This window comes from Typha latifolia, chromosome 4, assembly GCF_019914945.1.
Source record: "Typha latifolia isolate L0001 chromosome 4, TyphaL0001v2, whole genome shotgun sequence".
Lineage (NCBI taxonomy): Eukaryota > Viridiplantae > Streptophyta > Magnoliopsida > Poales > Typhaceae > Typha > Typha latifolia.
Genome location: NC_133089.1, coordinates 5,985,228 through 5,998,722, shown reverse-complemented (window position 1 = coordinate 5,998,722; position 13,495 = coordinate 5,985,228). Strand labels below are relative to the sequence as shown.

Genomic DNA, 13,495 nt, shown 5'->3' with positions numbered 1-13,495 from the left:
CGACCCACTATTTGGAGTCATTGGACCATAATCCCCAGTTTAGAGTCACTATGCGGACCTTACCCGGGGCCCATTGGATTTTATCGGGTAAGGACCTGAATCCTCTTTCCCACTGTCCCACTCCCACATGGCCACGTGTCCCAATTAATTTTATGCCCCTCTGTCTAAGCTCATCTCAGGACTCTCTTCCATCTCCATTCTCCTCCAAGCTCACTACCTCAATTGGTAGCCTTTTGAGCCATTTGATATCTCACACAACTTGCAAAGGGTTTCCAGGGGAAGTGAATCGTAAAGATTGGAGCCATGGTGCTCACGAACTTCACTGGCGCTGGCGTCGGGCTAGGTATCCCATTTCAAACCTCTTGGGTTATTTCAATACGTAATCTTCCAACATTATTCGCCCAATTGTTGCAGGTTTTGGCATCGGTTGCGGGTTTGGAGTTGGATGGGGCTTTGGAGGTCAGTTTTACTGTTGTTATTCGTATCATTATTTGGGTGTTTCTGCAGTTCGATGAAAGAAAATATCGTTCGAGGGTAGTCATTTTGTTGCCTTTTAATATATTAGCCTTAGGTAAACATTCTACACTGAGCTGTTTGTGGGTAGCTAACTCTGGTTTATGATCAAGGAGTTAGAAATAGGATTGGATGATATGCACTTGTGTGAAAACAAAAGTAAGCATGGTGAATTATAGAATAAACCGATCGGGCTGTTAGGCATAATTCTAATGAATATAGATGGTCTGTTCACTGCAGGGATAGTTTTTCCCCTCATTGTATTTATTTAATTCTTCCAATACGATATATAGCAAGAGGCTATTGATGAAAAAGAAAGCACAAGATAGCATTTTTGGTTAGATTGATGGTATGGGGAATTTACACATTCATAACTAAATGATAGAGTACTGCATAATTAGCAGTTAGTAAACTTCAGTCAGTTGATTGTCTTTTTTTATATTCCCTTTTTCATCTAGCTTTCTCTTCTTGCTTCTGAACTGTCATGGGCATTGCAGCACAACTGCTTGGAAGAAAAGTGAAAAGGAAAATAAAAGAATATAAACTTTGACAAAAAAAACGGAAAATGGATAATTATACTAAGACCTCCTTAACTATTATCTATTTGTACATGCACCCTCTCATATTTTTAGGCACATGTTGACCTTTGGAACTACAGAAAATCTCTCACATCTTTGACAGTGTTAACATAAAACATCAAATGGTAACCTTACTCTCAATTTTCATCTCTTTCTTTCCTCTAAAATAAAAGCAAATGGTCTTTATAGAGCCAAAAAATAATTACGTGACATTTACATGTTATTTTTTAATGAAAAATCCAACGGATAACTGAAGAGGCATTTCAAAGGTTTACCATCTCTAAAGGGGCCTATGTGAAAATGAGCAATAGTTCACGGGGCCTAAGTATAATTATCCTAAAAGAACACAATAATTTTGATTGCTCTAGCATCATATTATATCCTAAATCTGAAGCTCATTATTGGTCTTCTCTTTTCAGTTGCTACGCATGACCAGAAATAACTTTTACGCTTCATAACTTATTTCTTTAGTAAGGAAATTTGTGTAAATAATCAGATTTCCTGACGTTGTTTCCTCTGTATATATCGATAATCTTAGGTTATTCCTGTGGCAAATTAATTATAAAGTAAGGTTAAATGTATTTTACCTCCCTGTACTTATACATAAAATTATTTTATTGCCCGATACAATTTTTTATAGGGTAAAATGTATTTAACCCTATAAAGTAAATCATTCAGTATAATAAAAAGGGAAGTTGTTGCATTCCTAGAAGTGACGGAGGCATCTAGGAGGAATTTGGAACCTAAGACAAGTTATCAAGTGAAGAAGCCAATATAAGAAGTTTCTATTTATAATTCCATGGAAAAAAAAAAAACATTAACTCATCTTTTAAAGCATCTTTAACTGTTTTTGTCTCAATAAAGAAATATAACTCACATATGATACCTCATTTCTGATTTCCTGCCTCTTCTTTGCCAGACCTCACACAACACCAATTACTTGTGTCAACGGGTGGCCAGCTAACAAGAAAAAATAAGATGTAGTTTTATACCGTAAATTAGCGTAAGCTACTTAAACTTTTAAGAACTTTGGATTTCAAAGGGCACATAGTTGCAAATTGCTTTAACGAGTGGAAGTTTATTCATCTGTTAGCTCTGGAATTTCCTCCAAGTTGAAATGACTGAATAATTCATCCTTAGGCTTTGGTTCCTCAAGTTAACAATTATGCATGCCTTTAGGCACCAATTCTTACTTGTTACTATTGCATTGAACGTACCACCCTGCAGGATGCTCAATGTAGAGTTCTCATATGCTTTGTCCCTTGTAATTAGGGTCTAGGGCTATAGGTTTATTATTTATTGACTTATTTCTGAATAGGTAATTTGTTGGAGGGTACTGAATTAATTTGTACACTGAGTTCTCCTTCATTTGTTGGCAAAGCTAACTGTGATACTTCTTCACTAGAAAAGTAACAAATAAATGATAACTTTAATGTAATATGTTCTCTTTGATGGACTCAGAGTAGGTAAAGTAGTGTAGAATCTTGTATTTTCCTTTATGCTCTTGACTGGCTGACATGAATGAAAATGTGCAATGTTTTACACCATATCCTTCTTGAAACTACTCCAAGATAACATCCTTGGGTTTAGACTTTCTTTCTTTTCCTGAGCTTAATGAGTTCTATCAACCAGTGATTATTGTTAGGGTTGCTATCAACCAGTGAGAAATGTTATTCCAGACTATTTACAATCAGATTGCATGTCCACCAAGTAAATTTGATTGTGAGCAAGTTCTGCTATTGAGAAACAATCACATAGTGTTATCTTCCCACACTTGTGAATAAACAGGATTTGATGGTTTATTCAAATTTTAAGTTAAGATTAAGAAGAAATTCTACTTAAACTATTGCATTATATTTCCAGGAAATTTAAAGAAGAACAGCTTCAAATTGTTGCATACTTAAATTCTGCCGATATGACCTCTAACATTGTTGTACTCCTTCGAACATCTTGCAGATGGCTGTAAGCAGTTCTTAAGAACTTTAGCCAGAAGAAATTATAGAAATTTCTTTAATTTGTCCAAAACAACAAGGTGTAACAGTGCATCACCACAATAATGAAACATGGTTTCAGTTGATTTTGTTTTACATCATCTAACCAGGCAACAATTTTGCAAAAGAAGCCAACCACAAGTAAGATTTAGTGCCATAAGAGTTGATCTATTTTTATACATGGGGAAAATAATATACATAAAGACATGCAAAAAAAAAAGAAAGAATGTATGTAGATTGCTTGCTTTGCTTAATTATGTATATTACCAGGAATTGGTAAAGAGTATTGCTACTATAGTTTGTTACTTTATTACCATATATCTCAATAATGCTATTTGAAAACCATTATAAATAACTTCTTGGTTTTTACTCCCTTTTCTGATACTTAAATGTGTAGTTAATTCCAGTTGAAGCAGTCATGAATTCTCTTTGTTGATGCAGCTATCAGATGTTGTACTGTTTTTCATTAAATCCTGTTCAATCTTGTTCCAAATTATGTAATTAATGAATCAATTGCTTATTCATTTCTTGCTGGTTATGTTCTGTTGCAGGGATGCCTCTAAATACATTTGGTCTAGGCATAGGTATGCATCACCTGTACTGTTAATTTCCTTTCTTTCATACTTGTGATCATCTAATAAGTTGCTTTAATAATTCATCTGAAGGGGGAGGTTGTGGTGTTGGAGTGGGGCTTGGTTGGGGCTTCGGCAGTGCTTTTGGTTGTCAGTATCTCAATTCCAAAGTCAGGTTTCAGGGTATTGAATTTAATAAGGCCTTAAAAGATGAAAAAGCAGTGCCTATTTCTGCAAAGTATGCTGAAGAATCCCAATCGTCCAGTTGACACGGCTCTAGTCGGCTCTTGCTGTGGAATTTGGAAATTGCGTTGCCTCAAGCAAGTCAGTTTTAAAGAGTAGTTAGTTTCTAAGAAATCAATGAACTGTTATCTTGATCTAGAAAGTAAAAACAGTGTGAAGTTAAGATGTTGCGTGAATTACACAACTAATGGTGGGAGTATCAAATGTTCCGCCATTGTATCTTCTACTTCACTGAATCAACTTTTACTATATTAACTGCAGTACACTGTTCTAATATATGCACTACGGTTCAAGAGACTACTACCATAATTCTGTGCAGTTGCGTGAGTCGCAATTTTCTGTGTTACATTATTTTTCTGCAGGAAACTGACCTACTGTCTTGTGAGCAAGCTATTTCTATTTTAATGCAAACAAAATAACTGATCTGAGAGAGATGTTAGCTGATGGCTTCTAACTGAATATTTTGAGTAGCCATGATAAACATGAGTTGATTGGGAATTAGCGTTTAAGATGCTAAATCTCCGGTGAACTAGTCTTAAGTTGGACTGCTAAATTATCTCTGGATTTCAACTTTTGTAAGATGTGTCAATATTAGAATATATAATATAAAAAGTACTGTTCTCTGTTACCAAAGCCTATATGTTGTTTAAATTTACAACAGGTACTCATCGAATAACTTCACATCATTCTTTATCATCTTAAGCATTTAGAATAATTTGTAAATGTTAACGTATAGAATCATATAGATGCATTGCCTTATATTTGTTTTTCCATCGCTCTTGATCTTGATTAGCATGGGAAGTGATCTAGCTCACCATGTGAAACAAAATTTTTCAAGAAGGATGTACCCCGCAATTGACTGGCATCTAGTTCTTGAAAGATAGCAATCTATGCTTTTGGTCGATTATTATCCACTAAAAAAAAAATCATGATCTAACATTTTAAATTTAAAATTGGAAGAATTTTTTTAACAAGGACCAATTTGTACTGAGTACACTCTGAGTTAATTAGTCGCTCAATTGTCCAATCTACTTAAAGATTGAGGAATGATTTGGCTACTTCTTGCAGCCTTCGAGTTCTTAAATTATAAGTAAAAAACTAAAAACACAAGGTGGCTGAGACATTAGACCAGGAGTGAGGAGGTCTCAGACCTAAACCTAAAATCGGATTTGAACAGGCAAGGCCAATCGAGCCAGGACACCTCTCACCCTTAGTAAATATCAACCCTCGTAAACAAATATCCACTGCTCGCTCCTCTTCTCTCAACCATCGTAAAACCTCAAAAACCCAATCCGCTTCGAAGAAGCTTTCCCACGCTCTTCTTCCTCTTCTCTTTTCATTTCCCCATGGCGGCGAACCCCGCCCTCTCCCTCCCTCTCCGCGTCCCGACTCCATCCCCGAGCAAACCCCTCTTCCAAGACCCCGTCCCTAATTCCACCCCGTCTCCTCTCCCTCCCCTCCTCCACGACCACCTCCTCCCCCACAAAACCTCCACTTCCCCTTCTCCCACTTCTCGCAAACCCCGCCTCGGCAAGTCCCACGACCCCAATCGCGGCAAGCCGTGGTTTGTCCACCCCCGCGCCTCTCTCCGCGGCCACCACATCCTCTACTCCCTGCTCCACTCCCCCTCTAATCCCCCCAATCTCGACGAGATCCTCAGGCCCTTCTCCCGATTCGACCAGAACACTCTCGCCGACCTCCTCGCCGTCATCGAAGGCCTCGCCTTCCACAAGAAGCCTGACGCCGCCCTCGCCGTCTTCGCCTGGGCCCGTTGCGCCCACGGCGACGCCAGGCTATTCTCCTCCGGCGGAGGCCCCGTCGTTCCCGCCGTCATCAGCATCCTCGGTCGACAGGGCCGGGTTTCCACCGCCGCCGAATTGCTCGATTCCCTACGTGACCAGGGCTGCGAAGCAGATGTCTACACTTACACCTCGCTCATCACTGCCTATGCCAGAAATGGCAAGTACAGGGACGCCGTTTCGGTGTTCCGTCGAATGGAGGACGAGGGCTGCAAGCCGACGATTATAACTTACAACGTGGTTCTCAATGTTTACGGGAAGCTCTTTGTACCGTGGAAGAAGGTGGTGGCGCTCGTCGATGCGATGAAGAGGGACGGCATTTCGCCCGACCGGTATACGTATAACACTCTCATTAGCTGCTGCCGCCGGGGATCGTTCTACGAGGAGGCTCACGAGATCTTTAGGGAAATGAAGGAGATGGGATTTGCACCTGATAAGGTTACGTTCAATGCGCTGCTTGATGTGTATGGGAAGTCTAGGAGGCATAAGGAGGCGCTGGATGTTCTCCACGAGATGGAAGTGGATGGGTTTGTTCCAAGCATCGTGACATACAATTCGTTGATCTCTTCTTATGCGAAAGATGGGATTTTGGATGAAGCAGTGGAGCTCAAGAAGCAGATGGAGGCAAAGGGGATAAGGCCTGATGTTTTCACTTACACTACTTTGCTGTCAGGTTTTGAGAAGGCGGGTAAGGATGAATCGGCATTGAAGGTGTATGATGAAATGCTGAGGAGTGGATGCAATCCAAATCTGTGCACCTTCAATGCATTGATAAAGATGCATGGGAATCGTGGGAAGTTTGCAGAGATGATGGCAGTCTTTGAGGAGATAAAGGCTCGTGGCTTTGTGCCTGATGTCGTTACATGGAATACGCTGTTAGCTGTGTTAGGTCAAAATGGATTGGATACCGAGGTGTCAGGGATTTTCAAGGAGATGAAGAAAGCTGGATTTGTACCTGAAAGAGACACATATAATACCTTGATTAGTGCTTATAGCCGATGTGGTTCTTTCGACCAAGCTATGGAAATATACAAGAGAATGCTCACTGCTGGCATCGGTCCAGATCTTTCTACTTACAATGCTGTTTTGGCTGCACTGGCTCGTGGGGGGCTTTGGGAGCAAGCGGAGAAGATACTCTCGGAGATGAAGGATGGTAATTGTAGGCCTAATGAGCTTACTTACTGCTCATTGTTGCATGCTTATGCCAATGCAAAGAAACTAGATAAAATGAATGCTTTGTCAGAAGAGATATATGCAGGGTTCATCGAACCACACAACATGCTAGTGAAGACCTTGGTGCTAGTCAATAGCAAAAGTGATCTTCTAGTGGCAACAGAAAGAGCTTTCTTGGAGCTGAGGAAGAGAGGTTGCTCTCTTGATGTAACAACCTTGAATGCCATGATCTCTATCTATGGAAGGAGACGGATGGTTGCAAAAGTGGAGGAGATCCTTATCTTCATGAAAGAGAGTGGTTTTGCACCCAGCTTGACAACATACAATAGCTTGATCAACATGTATAGTCGGATGGGGGATTTTGATAGGTGCGAAAAGATCCTCAGGGAAATTAAATCAGGGGGTGGACGACCAGATCTTTATTCTTATAACACTGTGATTTATGCCTATGGAAGACAGGGGCGTATGAAAGATGCTTCAAGGATATTCTCTGAACTGCAGGCTTCAGGACTCACACCTGATATTGTAACCTATAATACCTTTGTTGCAAGTTATATATCTAATTTGATGTTTGTGGAAGCTGTTGATCTAGTCTGCTACATGATCAAGCACGGGTGCAGACCAAATGAAAATACTTACAATTCAATTGTAGATGGCTATTGTAAATGTGGAAGAAAAGAAGAAGCGGTGTCGTTCATATCTAACCTTCCTGAGATTAATCCTGGAATATCTGAGGATGTACAGCACAAATTATTGGAAAGATTGGGGAGGATCAGTTTATAAGTTTGTACTTCAAGAAAGAGCATTTGCATAGTCAATTGCACTGTTGGTGAGTATTTAGAAGAGAACAAGAAGCTGCAAAAGCAAGGTCACACCCATCACATCCTTCACCTCACCACTTACACTTGGAAGACAAAGTATAGATACAATTGGATCAACTCGTGGAAGACAAATTGTCTGTGGAAATGTTATTCATGGGTCATCTTGTGCGCATATGCATGCACCAACTCCGTAGTGCAGGTTAAGCTATATATAGTACTATTCCACTTTATTGGCTTGCAAGTGTTCTCCATGAGTTGATCCGCCATGCTTTAAGTTTGTCTGATTTATAAATGTAAAATTGTAAATGGTATTGAGATAATAAAAAAGTTCTATTAAAATGCTAGTATATTGAAACTCTATGCAGCATCTGGCAAAGACAATTAAGTAGGATTCTTTGCTGTTGTTTGGAGGCATCACTTCTATTCCTGTGATCCCTTTTTACAATTATTTGATATCTCAAATATTATTGTATTTCTGATAGTCAAGTGTAAGCATTACTATAGAAAGAAAAATGATATAAGTTCTTGATATTCAGTAGTTGTGTGATGCAATTAGTCCTAAAATAAAATAGCTTATTTTCTCAATTTAATTACTCTTCTTAAGCAAACCAATCGTGTTCAATTGTTGTATAATTTTCTTCATTATTTCCTTTATAAACCTAGTTTGTTATATGATATAATACCATCAAACTCATAAAATGATAAATTTCAAGTTTGCATGGCATGTCTAGGTGCTTCTTAGGACATTTTGCTGAAACTAGTTGTTATGGTTATGACAGTTCCGATAGATGATTAATAGTACTTGCATGTTAATGAAATGATGTCTTATTGTCTGTCATATGTGTTAAACACTCTGCGACAGCTTAAGCGTATCTGTGCATTTATGGCAGTTTCATGTGTAAGATAATGAAAACATGCTAGAATAGATTCTTGACTGCTGGAAAATTAACTAACTATTGGCTTTTAATCATCGATGATAGCAGTTTGGACCTCAGGATGGGCTTGCTTGTTGATATGTTGGAGGTAATGTAGTAGGGAGATTGTAATTGTCGTTAGTCAGAAATATTTTTCTGCTTGAAAAACCATTACTCAGTAGGGTTACCTTGGAGTACTCAATACATGCATAACCCGTTCTCTTCAGTCTGATCCATGATCTGTAAAAAATCATTTATTATGGCTTTTATAACCTGTTAATTACTCTTACAGATGAAATTGTCTAATACTTATTTTGGTTGTTATAAAACTGAAACTTTATACTGGAGAGGTGATGACATGAATCTACTATCGTCTTGTATTCATCTTATTAGTTAATGATGTGGTTCACCATTTGAGAATCTGTGGGTGTTCAATAATATTTCTAGGATTGAGTGCTGTGTGTTTGTTTTTGATCTCAATGAAAATTACAAGAACTTTACCTCGATTTTTTCTTGCTCCATCTATATCTTCAGAATTCAGATCTCTTTCCCCTCCCCATGTTCTAATATTTCACAGCATGACACGGTTTACTGTTGGTTTCCTCCTTTGAAGCATTGGAGCTGATGGCAACTGGACTCTTCAGATTATTGCTGTATGTCATATCTTGTCTATAGTTTGAACACCTCTCATTACGCTACAAAACGAATTTAGTTTCTAACGACAACTTCTTGTGAATGATTTTTTTTCTTTTTCAGACATTTACTCATAGCAGTTGGGTGTGTTTGTCTGGTCTTTTTTTCCTTTACATTGTTCCTTTCATGAAATATTTTAAACTATTGGTTCTTTTAGGCTGCTTGTGCCCGCTACTTTTTCGCTTTTAAGTTTAATACCTTGGGATTTCTCCCAATCAAATTATTGTGTAACTTTAATAAGATTAATGCAGCAGCTTGCATCTCCTACTGGTTCCTCTGAAATTTCCTTAATGTGCTAATCAAATCATCATCCTAGATGCATATAAAGGACCAAGATTACTCTGACAGAAGACCTTATACTTATTTGAAAACTTGAAGTTGCTTCTCCATCGCTTGTCCAAGAGGAGACCTTCAATTTGGAGAAAGGAAAGTTAAGCTAAAAAAAGCCAATAATACTGTGGTTGGTAGAGGTATCAAGGAAGCAAGCACATCAGCAGTTAACCACAAGAGACAGAGATTCCAAAAATTTTATTAAAAAAAAACATAAAAATAAAAACAAAATAATGCAAGTGAATGTGTGACTACAACAGCCTGATCCATCTCCCCTTCCTCAAAACATAACACTTTAAATTAGAGAAAACAAATATAATATTTGGATCTAGGCGAGTATGGCGATGCCTAGCAATAGCGTGCATGTGGAGACGAGACTTCCCACCGTCGCCCTCAACTTCTCTGCACCATTCTGCATCACAACATCATTAATTATTAATCACACACACAATATATATATATATATATATATATATATATATATATATATAAGCATGTGATTAGATCTACAGCAGCGTGATTAATTTTCTTAAGAATAGTTTTAAGGCAACCCTGGACGGTGACTTTTGTAATATTAATTTCCGACCACGGCGTAGGATAGTCGGTAAGGGGTAATTTTACTAACTTGCACGAAACGACGGTTCGAATGCGATTCCAACGGATTGGATTTTCTCGCGGCGAATCGGGTTGGAATCCGGCGCAGGTTAACGATGGGAGAGCTATCCTGCGCTCGGATCGTCTAACCCAATTCGTTAGATCTAAAGATTACGCGCCAAAAGGCATCCGAATCTGGCGCACGTTGACGGTAACGCGAGACAATGCAGGCCGTAGGATCCGAAGTTCCGGCGTATCATAGCAACAGAGAAGGCTACTACTACTACTACGACTACGAGTTTAGAAAACGGAAAATGGTAAAGAGCAAAAGAAGAAGCCCTTACCGTTGTTACATCGGCGGCGGCGATTGGTCCGGGAGCCTCGGCGGACACGAACGGCGGCTCCGACGGCGGCGCTGGCGGGCTGGGTCCCAGAGCCACCGGAGCCGGAGCCGGCGCCTTGGCACCCTTCTTCTTCTTCTTCTTCGGCGGCGGCGGCGGCGGCTTCTTCTTCTTGCTCGGAGCGGGAGCCGGCACGTCCGCCGTCTTAGGTGGGGATGCGGCGGGAGGCTCGACTGGCGACGCGGCCGGCGCCGGGAGGGGAGGAGCCGGCGTCGGCGCCGGAGAGGCAGACTTGGAAGCAGGCGCCGGTGCCGGAGTCTTGGCCGGCTTCGTGGGCGGCGCAGCCACGGGGGCGGTGGCGGGAGCTGGGGTAGTAGTCGGGGAGGCGGCCGGGCTGGTAGCTGGGGAAGAGGCGGGGGACTGGGAGAGGGCGTGGGAGGCGGCGAGCGAGAGGAGGGCGACGAACAGGATTGATCGCCGATCCATCGCCGAGGAAGTTGTAGGAGAGGAAGTAGAGCAGCGGGTGTGAGAATAAATAGAGAGTGGTCGGTGGTCGCGTAATGGAACTCGGTGCGTTTGGGTTTTGGGTTCAGATGGGCCGAAATTATATTTGCTTGGGTTTTTGGGAATTGCTATATTTTTGCAAAATTAAAAGAAAAAAATTCATGTGTTGCAAAAGCCTTATCGTCTCTTTCTTTTCTTCCCATTAAAATTTGAGAGAATTTATCTTCACATCTACTTAATTAAAGTAGATGTCACAATACAGCATGAGTCCAATGTTAACCCTTGAAAACAAAATATTTTATAGAATTTTATCAACTAAAAAATTAATTTTTAACATTACACTTTATATGTGTATATATATAATTTTTTTTCTACATATATAAAGAGCCAAACAGCTATAGTTTTTCTGTCTCTCTCTTCTGACAGTTTGTCAAAATATTAGAATAAAATAAAATAGTTGTAGATTAAAATGAAATTGGTGTTATGTCCTTAGTATGCAAGATGTTATAGCGTCGGTGCAATTGGCAGGAAATGGCAGAGCAATATATATATATATATATATATATTTTGGTCAACCATCTTGATCATTAATTCTATATACTGAAGCACGTCAATGCTCAATAAAATAATCCAATTACTTATCTCTAAGTAGTTCGGATAGTGGTCGTGGATCAGATAACTTGGAACAAAAGCTATCCTTACACCAAACATCTCTTCCCAATTCTAATTTTCTTTTTCTTAAAGATAACGTCCCTTGCAAATGCTTATATTCGAAGCTTACATACATCAATGTATACTTACTACTTATAGTCCGTTTGATTGCAAGATAAAAGAAGAATTAAAATTGAAATAAAATAATAATTATATCTTAGGATAAAGAAAAACTTTATTCTAATTTTTCATTAGGTGTTTGGTTGTAAAAAATACGGATAACCGCTGGAATAAAATTGTGGGATAAAATGGTGCTTGGTTTGGATAGTTGAGATGAAAAATTAAAAATGATCAAATTGACTTTGTTGTCTTTTTCCTAGTTTGATGTAAATAGATTTTTATTTTTCGGAGAAATATAAGAAATAGATTTAAATATAAATTATAATTTAATTTTTATAATAATTATATTATAATATCATGATTTATTTTTAGAATTTCTAAAAAATAAATAATATAACATAATTCACTTTAATTTACACAATATAAATGCTTATGTGAACCAATCTTAGGTGATATTTGTGATGGTTGCGGGTGGTTTGGTGAAGATGTTGGTGATGGTGAGGGCATGGATAGTGATGATGGCATGGGGGTAGATTTGGAATTTAGAGAGGAAGACGAGGGGGAAGTGAGTTGCACTATGGGTCTAGGGTTATGGCAATCGAGGAGGAAGGAACTGGTATCAGCTTGGTGGCTCAGCCTTATCGTAAGAGCATGGGAGGGAGGAAGATCAAGAGAGATGAGAGATAGAGAAAGAGGCAAATGCAATATTCTTCATACCCTAGACTAGGCTGGTCTTCACATATTTAGAGCCTAGCCCTAACTTAAACAAACCTTCAAGCTAATCCTAATAAACTGAGATTGGTGTCGAGCGTTCAACTGTGTCAAAGAAGGTTGCTCTTGATTTTGGGCGTTCGAATGTCGTTCAAACGTATCGAAAATTAGTGCTCTCGGTCTGCAACATCATGAAGCTGTTCAAATAACCCATCAAGCATTCAAATGCTTAAACCCGAAAACAATATCCTCTATAAAGTGATTCGATCGAGTTCAAACTACATCAAATACCATTACAAATAGCATCACAAATGAACATACACTATAAATATATTTTAATCTATTATATTGTATTAGAATTCGACTTTTAAAGGGGCAATTTGATAATTGAAAATGATAAATAGGTAAGGTATTCTAATTTCCTTATCCTTGCTAAAAGTCAAGATAAAGATATTAGATAAGTGAAGTATATCCTGCTTTCTTATCATATTTTTGTATCCTTGTTTGGCAAAGAGTTTCACGGTAAATCCCCCTTATCAAACATACTAAATAGGATCTTAGTACTTATCTTTTCGATATTTTTTGTATATTAAAGTGAATAAGTTCTCGCAATATATATATATATATATATATATATATATATATATATATATATATATATAATTTGAGTGCAAATCCACCATGCAAATTTGTCTAAAGTTATCATTGTATTATATAAAGTTAAACAATAGTAGGCTCCCTCAAACCTTTACCTGAGGAAGCTAGTTCTACTACTACTAATTAGAAAACACCTACTCTATATCTATAGTCTTTAAGAGCTATGACTTAGAAAACACCACATTCTAGAACTTATTATGATTCTTTAAACAACTATCCAGAATTGCAAGCTGTCTCTGGTTCATATCCTACTTAGAATAAGACATTTATGTTACCATCTGTAGGTGGGT

At 38.6% G+C, this 13,495-nt stretch overlaps 3 protein-coding genes across 3 annotated transcripts; 2 read left to right on the top strand and 1 right to left on the bottom strand.

Moving 5' to 3' along the window:
* The first annotated feature begins 161 nt into the window (after nucleotides 1–161).
* Nucleotides 162–4,206, top strand: LOC140787608 (protein TRIGALACTOSYLDIACYLGLYCEROL 5, chloroplastic). Its single transcript, XM_073136615.1, has 4 exons — nucleotides 162–343; nucleotides 415–459; nucleotides 3,634–3,666; nucleotides 3,748–4,206. Exons 1-4 carry the CDS (start codon nucleotides 304–306, stop codon nucleotides 3,921–3,923), a joined length of 294 nt encoding a protein of 97 aa, XP_072992716.1. The 5' UTR covers nucleotides 162–303; the 3' UTR covers nucleotides 3,924–4,206.
* A 951-nt stretch (nucleotides 4,207–5,157) lies between these two features.
* Nucleotides 5,158–8,037, top strand: LOC140787577 (uncharacterized). The gene has a single exon (XM_073136572.1). It carries the CDS (start codon nucleotides 5,244–5,246, stop codon nucleotides 7,650–7,652), a length of 2,409 nt encoding a protein of 802 aa, XP_072992673.1. The 5' UTR covers nucleotides 5,158–5,243; the 3' UTR covers nucleotides 7,653–8,037.
* A 1,757-nt stretch (nucleotides 8,038–9,794) lies between these two features.
* LOC140786791 (uncharacterized) lies at nucleotides 9,795–11,262 on the bottom strand. The gene is made up of 2 exons (XM_073135447.1): nucleotides 10,566–11,262; nucleotides 9,795–10,039 (listed from the first exon to the last, which is right to left on the bottom strand). The coding sequence occupies exons 1-2, from the start codon at nucleotides 11,046–11,048 to the stop codon at nucleotides 9,956–9,958; spliced, it is 567 nt and encodes a 188-aa protein (XP_072991548.1). The 5' UTR covers nucleotides 11,049–11,262; the 3' UTR covers nucleotides 9,795–9,955.
* Nucleotides 11,263–13,495: the final 2,233 nt, after the last annotated feature.

Bases quoted from the DNA above. Each gene is read 5' to 3' on its own strand.
- LOC140787608 (XM_073136615.1), top strand. From the start codon at position 304: ATGGTGCTCACGAACTTCACTGGCGCTGGCGTCGGGCTAG. The intron at 344-414 runs GTATCCCATTTC...CAATTGTTGCAG, and splicing joins TGGCGCTGGCGTCGGGCTAG to GTTTTGGCATCGGTTGCGGG. The intron at 3,667-3,747 runs GTATGCATCACC...ATTCATCTGAAG, and splicing joins TACATTTGGTCTAGGCATAG to GGGGAGGTTGTGGTGTTGGA.
- LOC140787577 (XM_073136572.1), top strand. From the start codon at position 5,244: ATGGCGGCGAACCCCGCCCTCTCCCTCCCTCTCCGCGTCCCGACTCCA.
- LOC140786791 (XM_073135447.1), bottom strand. From the start codon at position 11,048: ATGGATCGGCGATCAATCCTGTTCGTCGCCCTCCTCTCGCTCGCCGCC. The intron at 10,040-10,565 runs GTAAGGGCTTCT...GTTGTGATGCAG, and splicing joins CCGCCGCCGATGTAACAACG to AATGGTGCAGAGAAGTTGAG.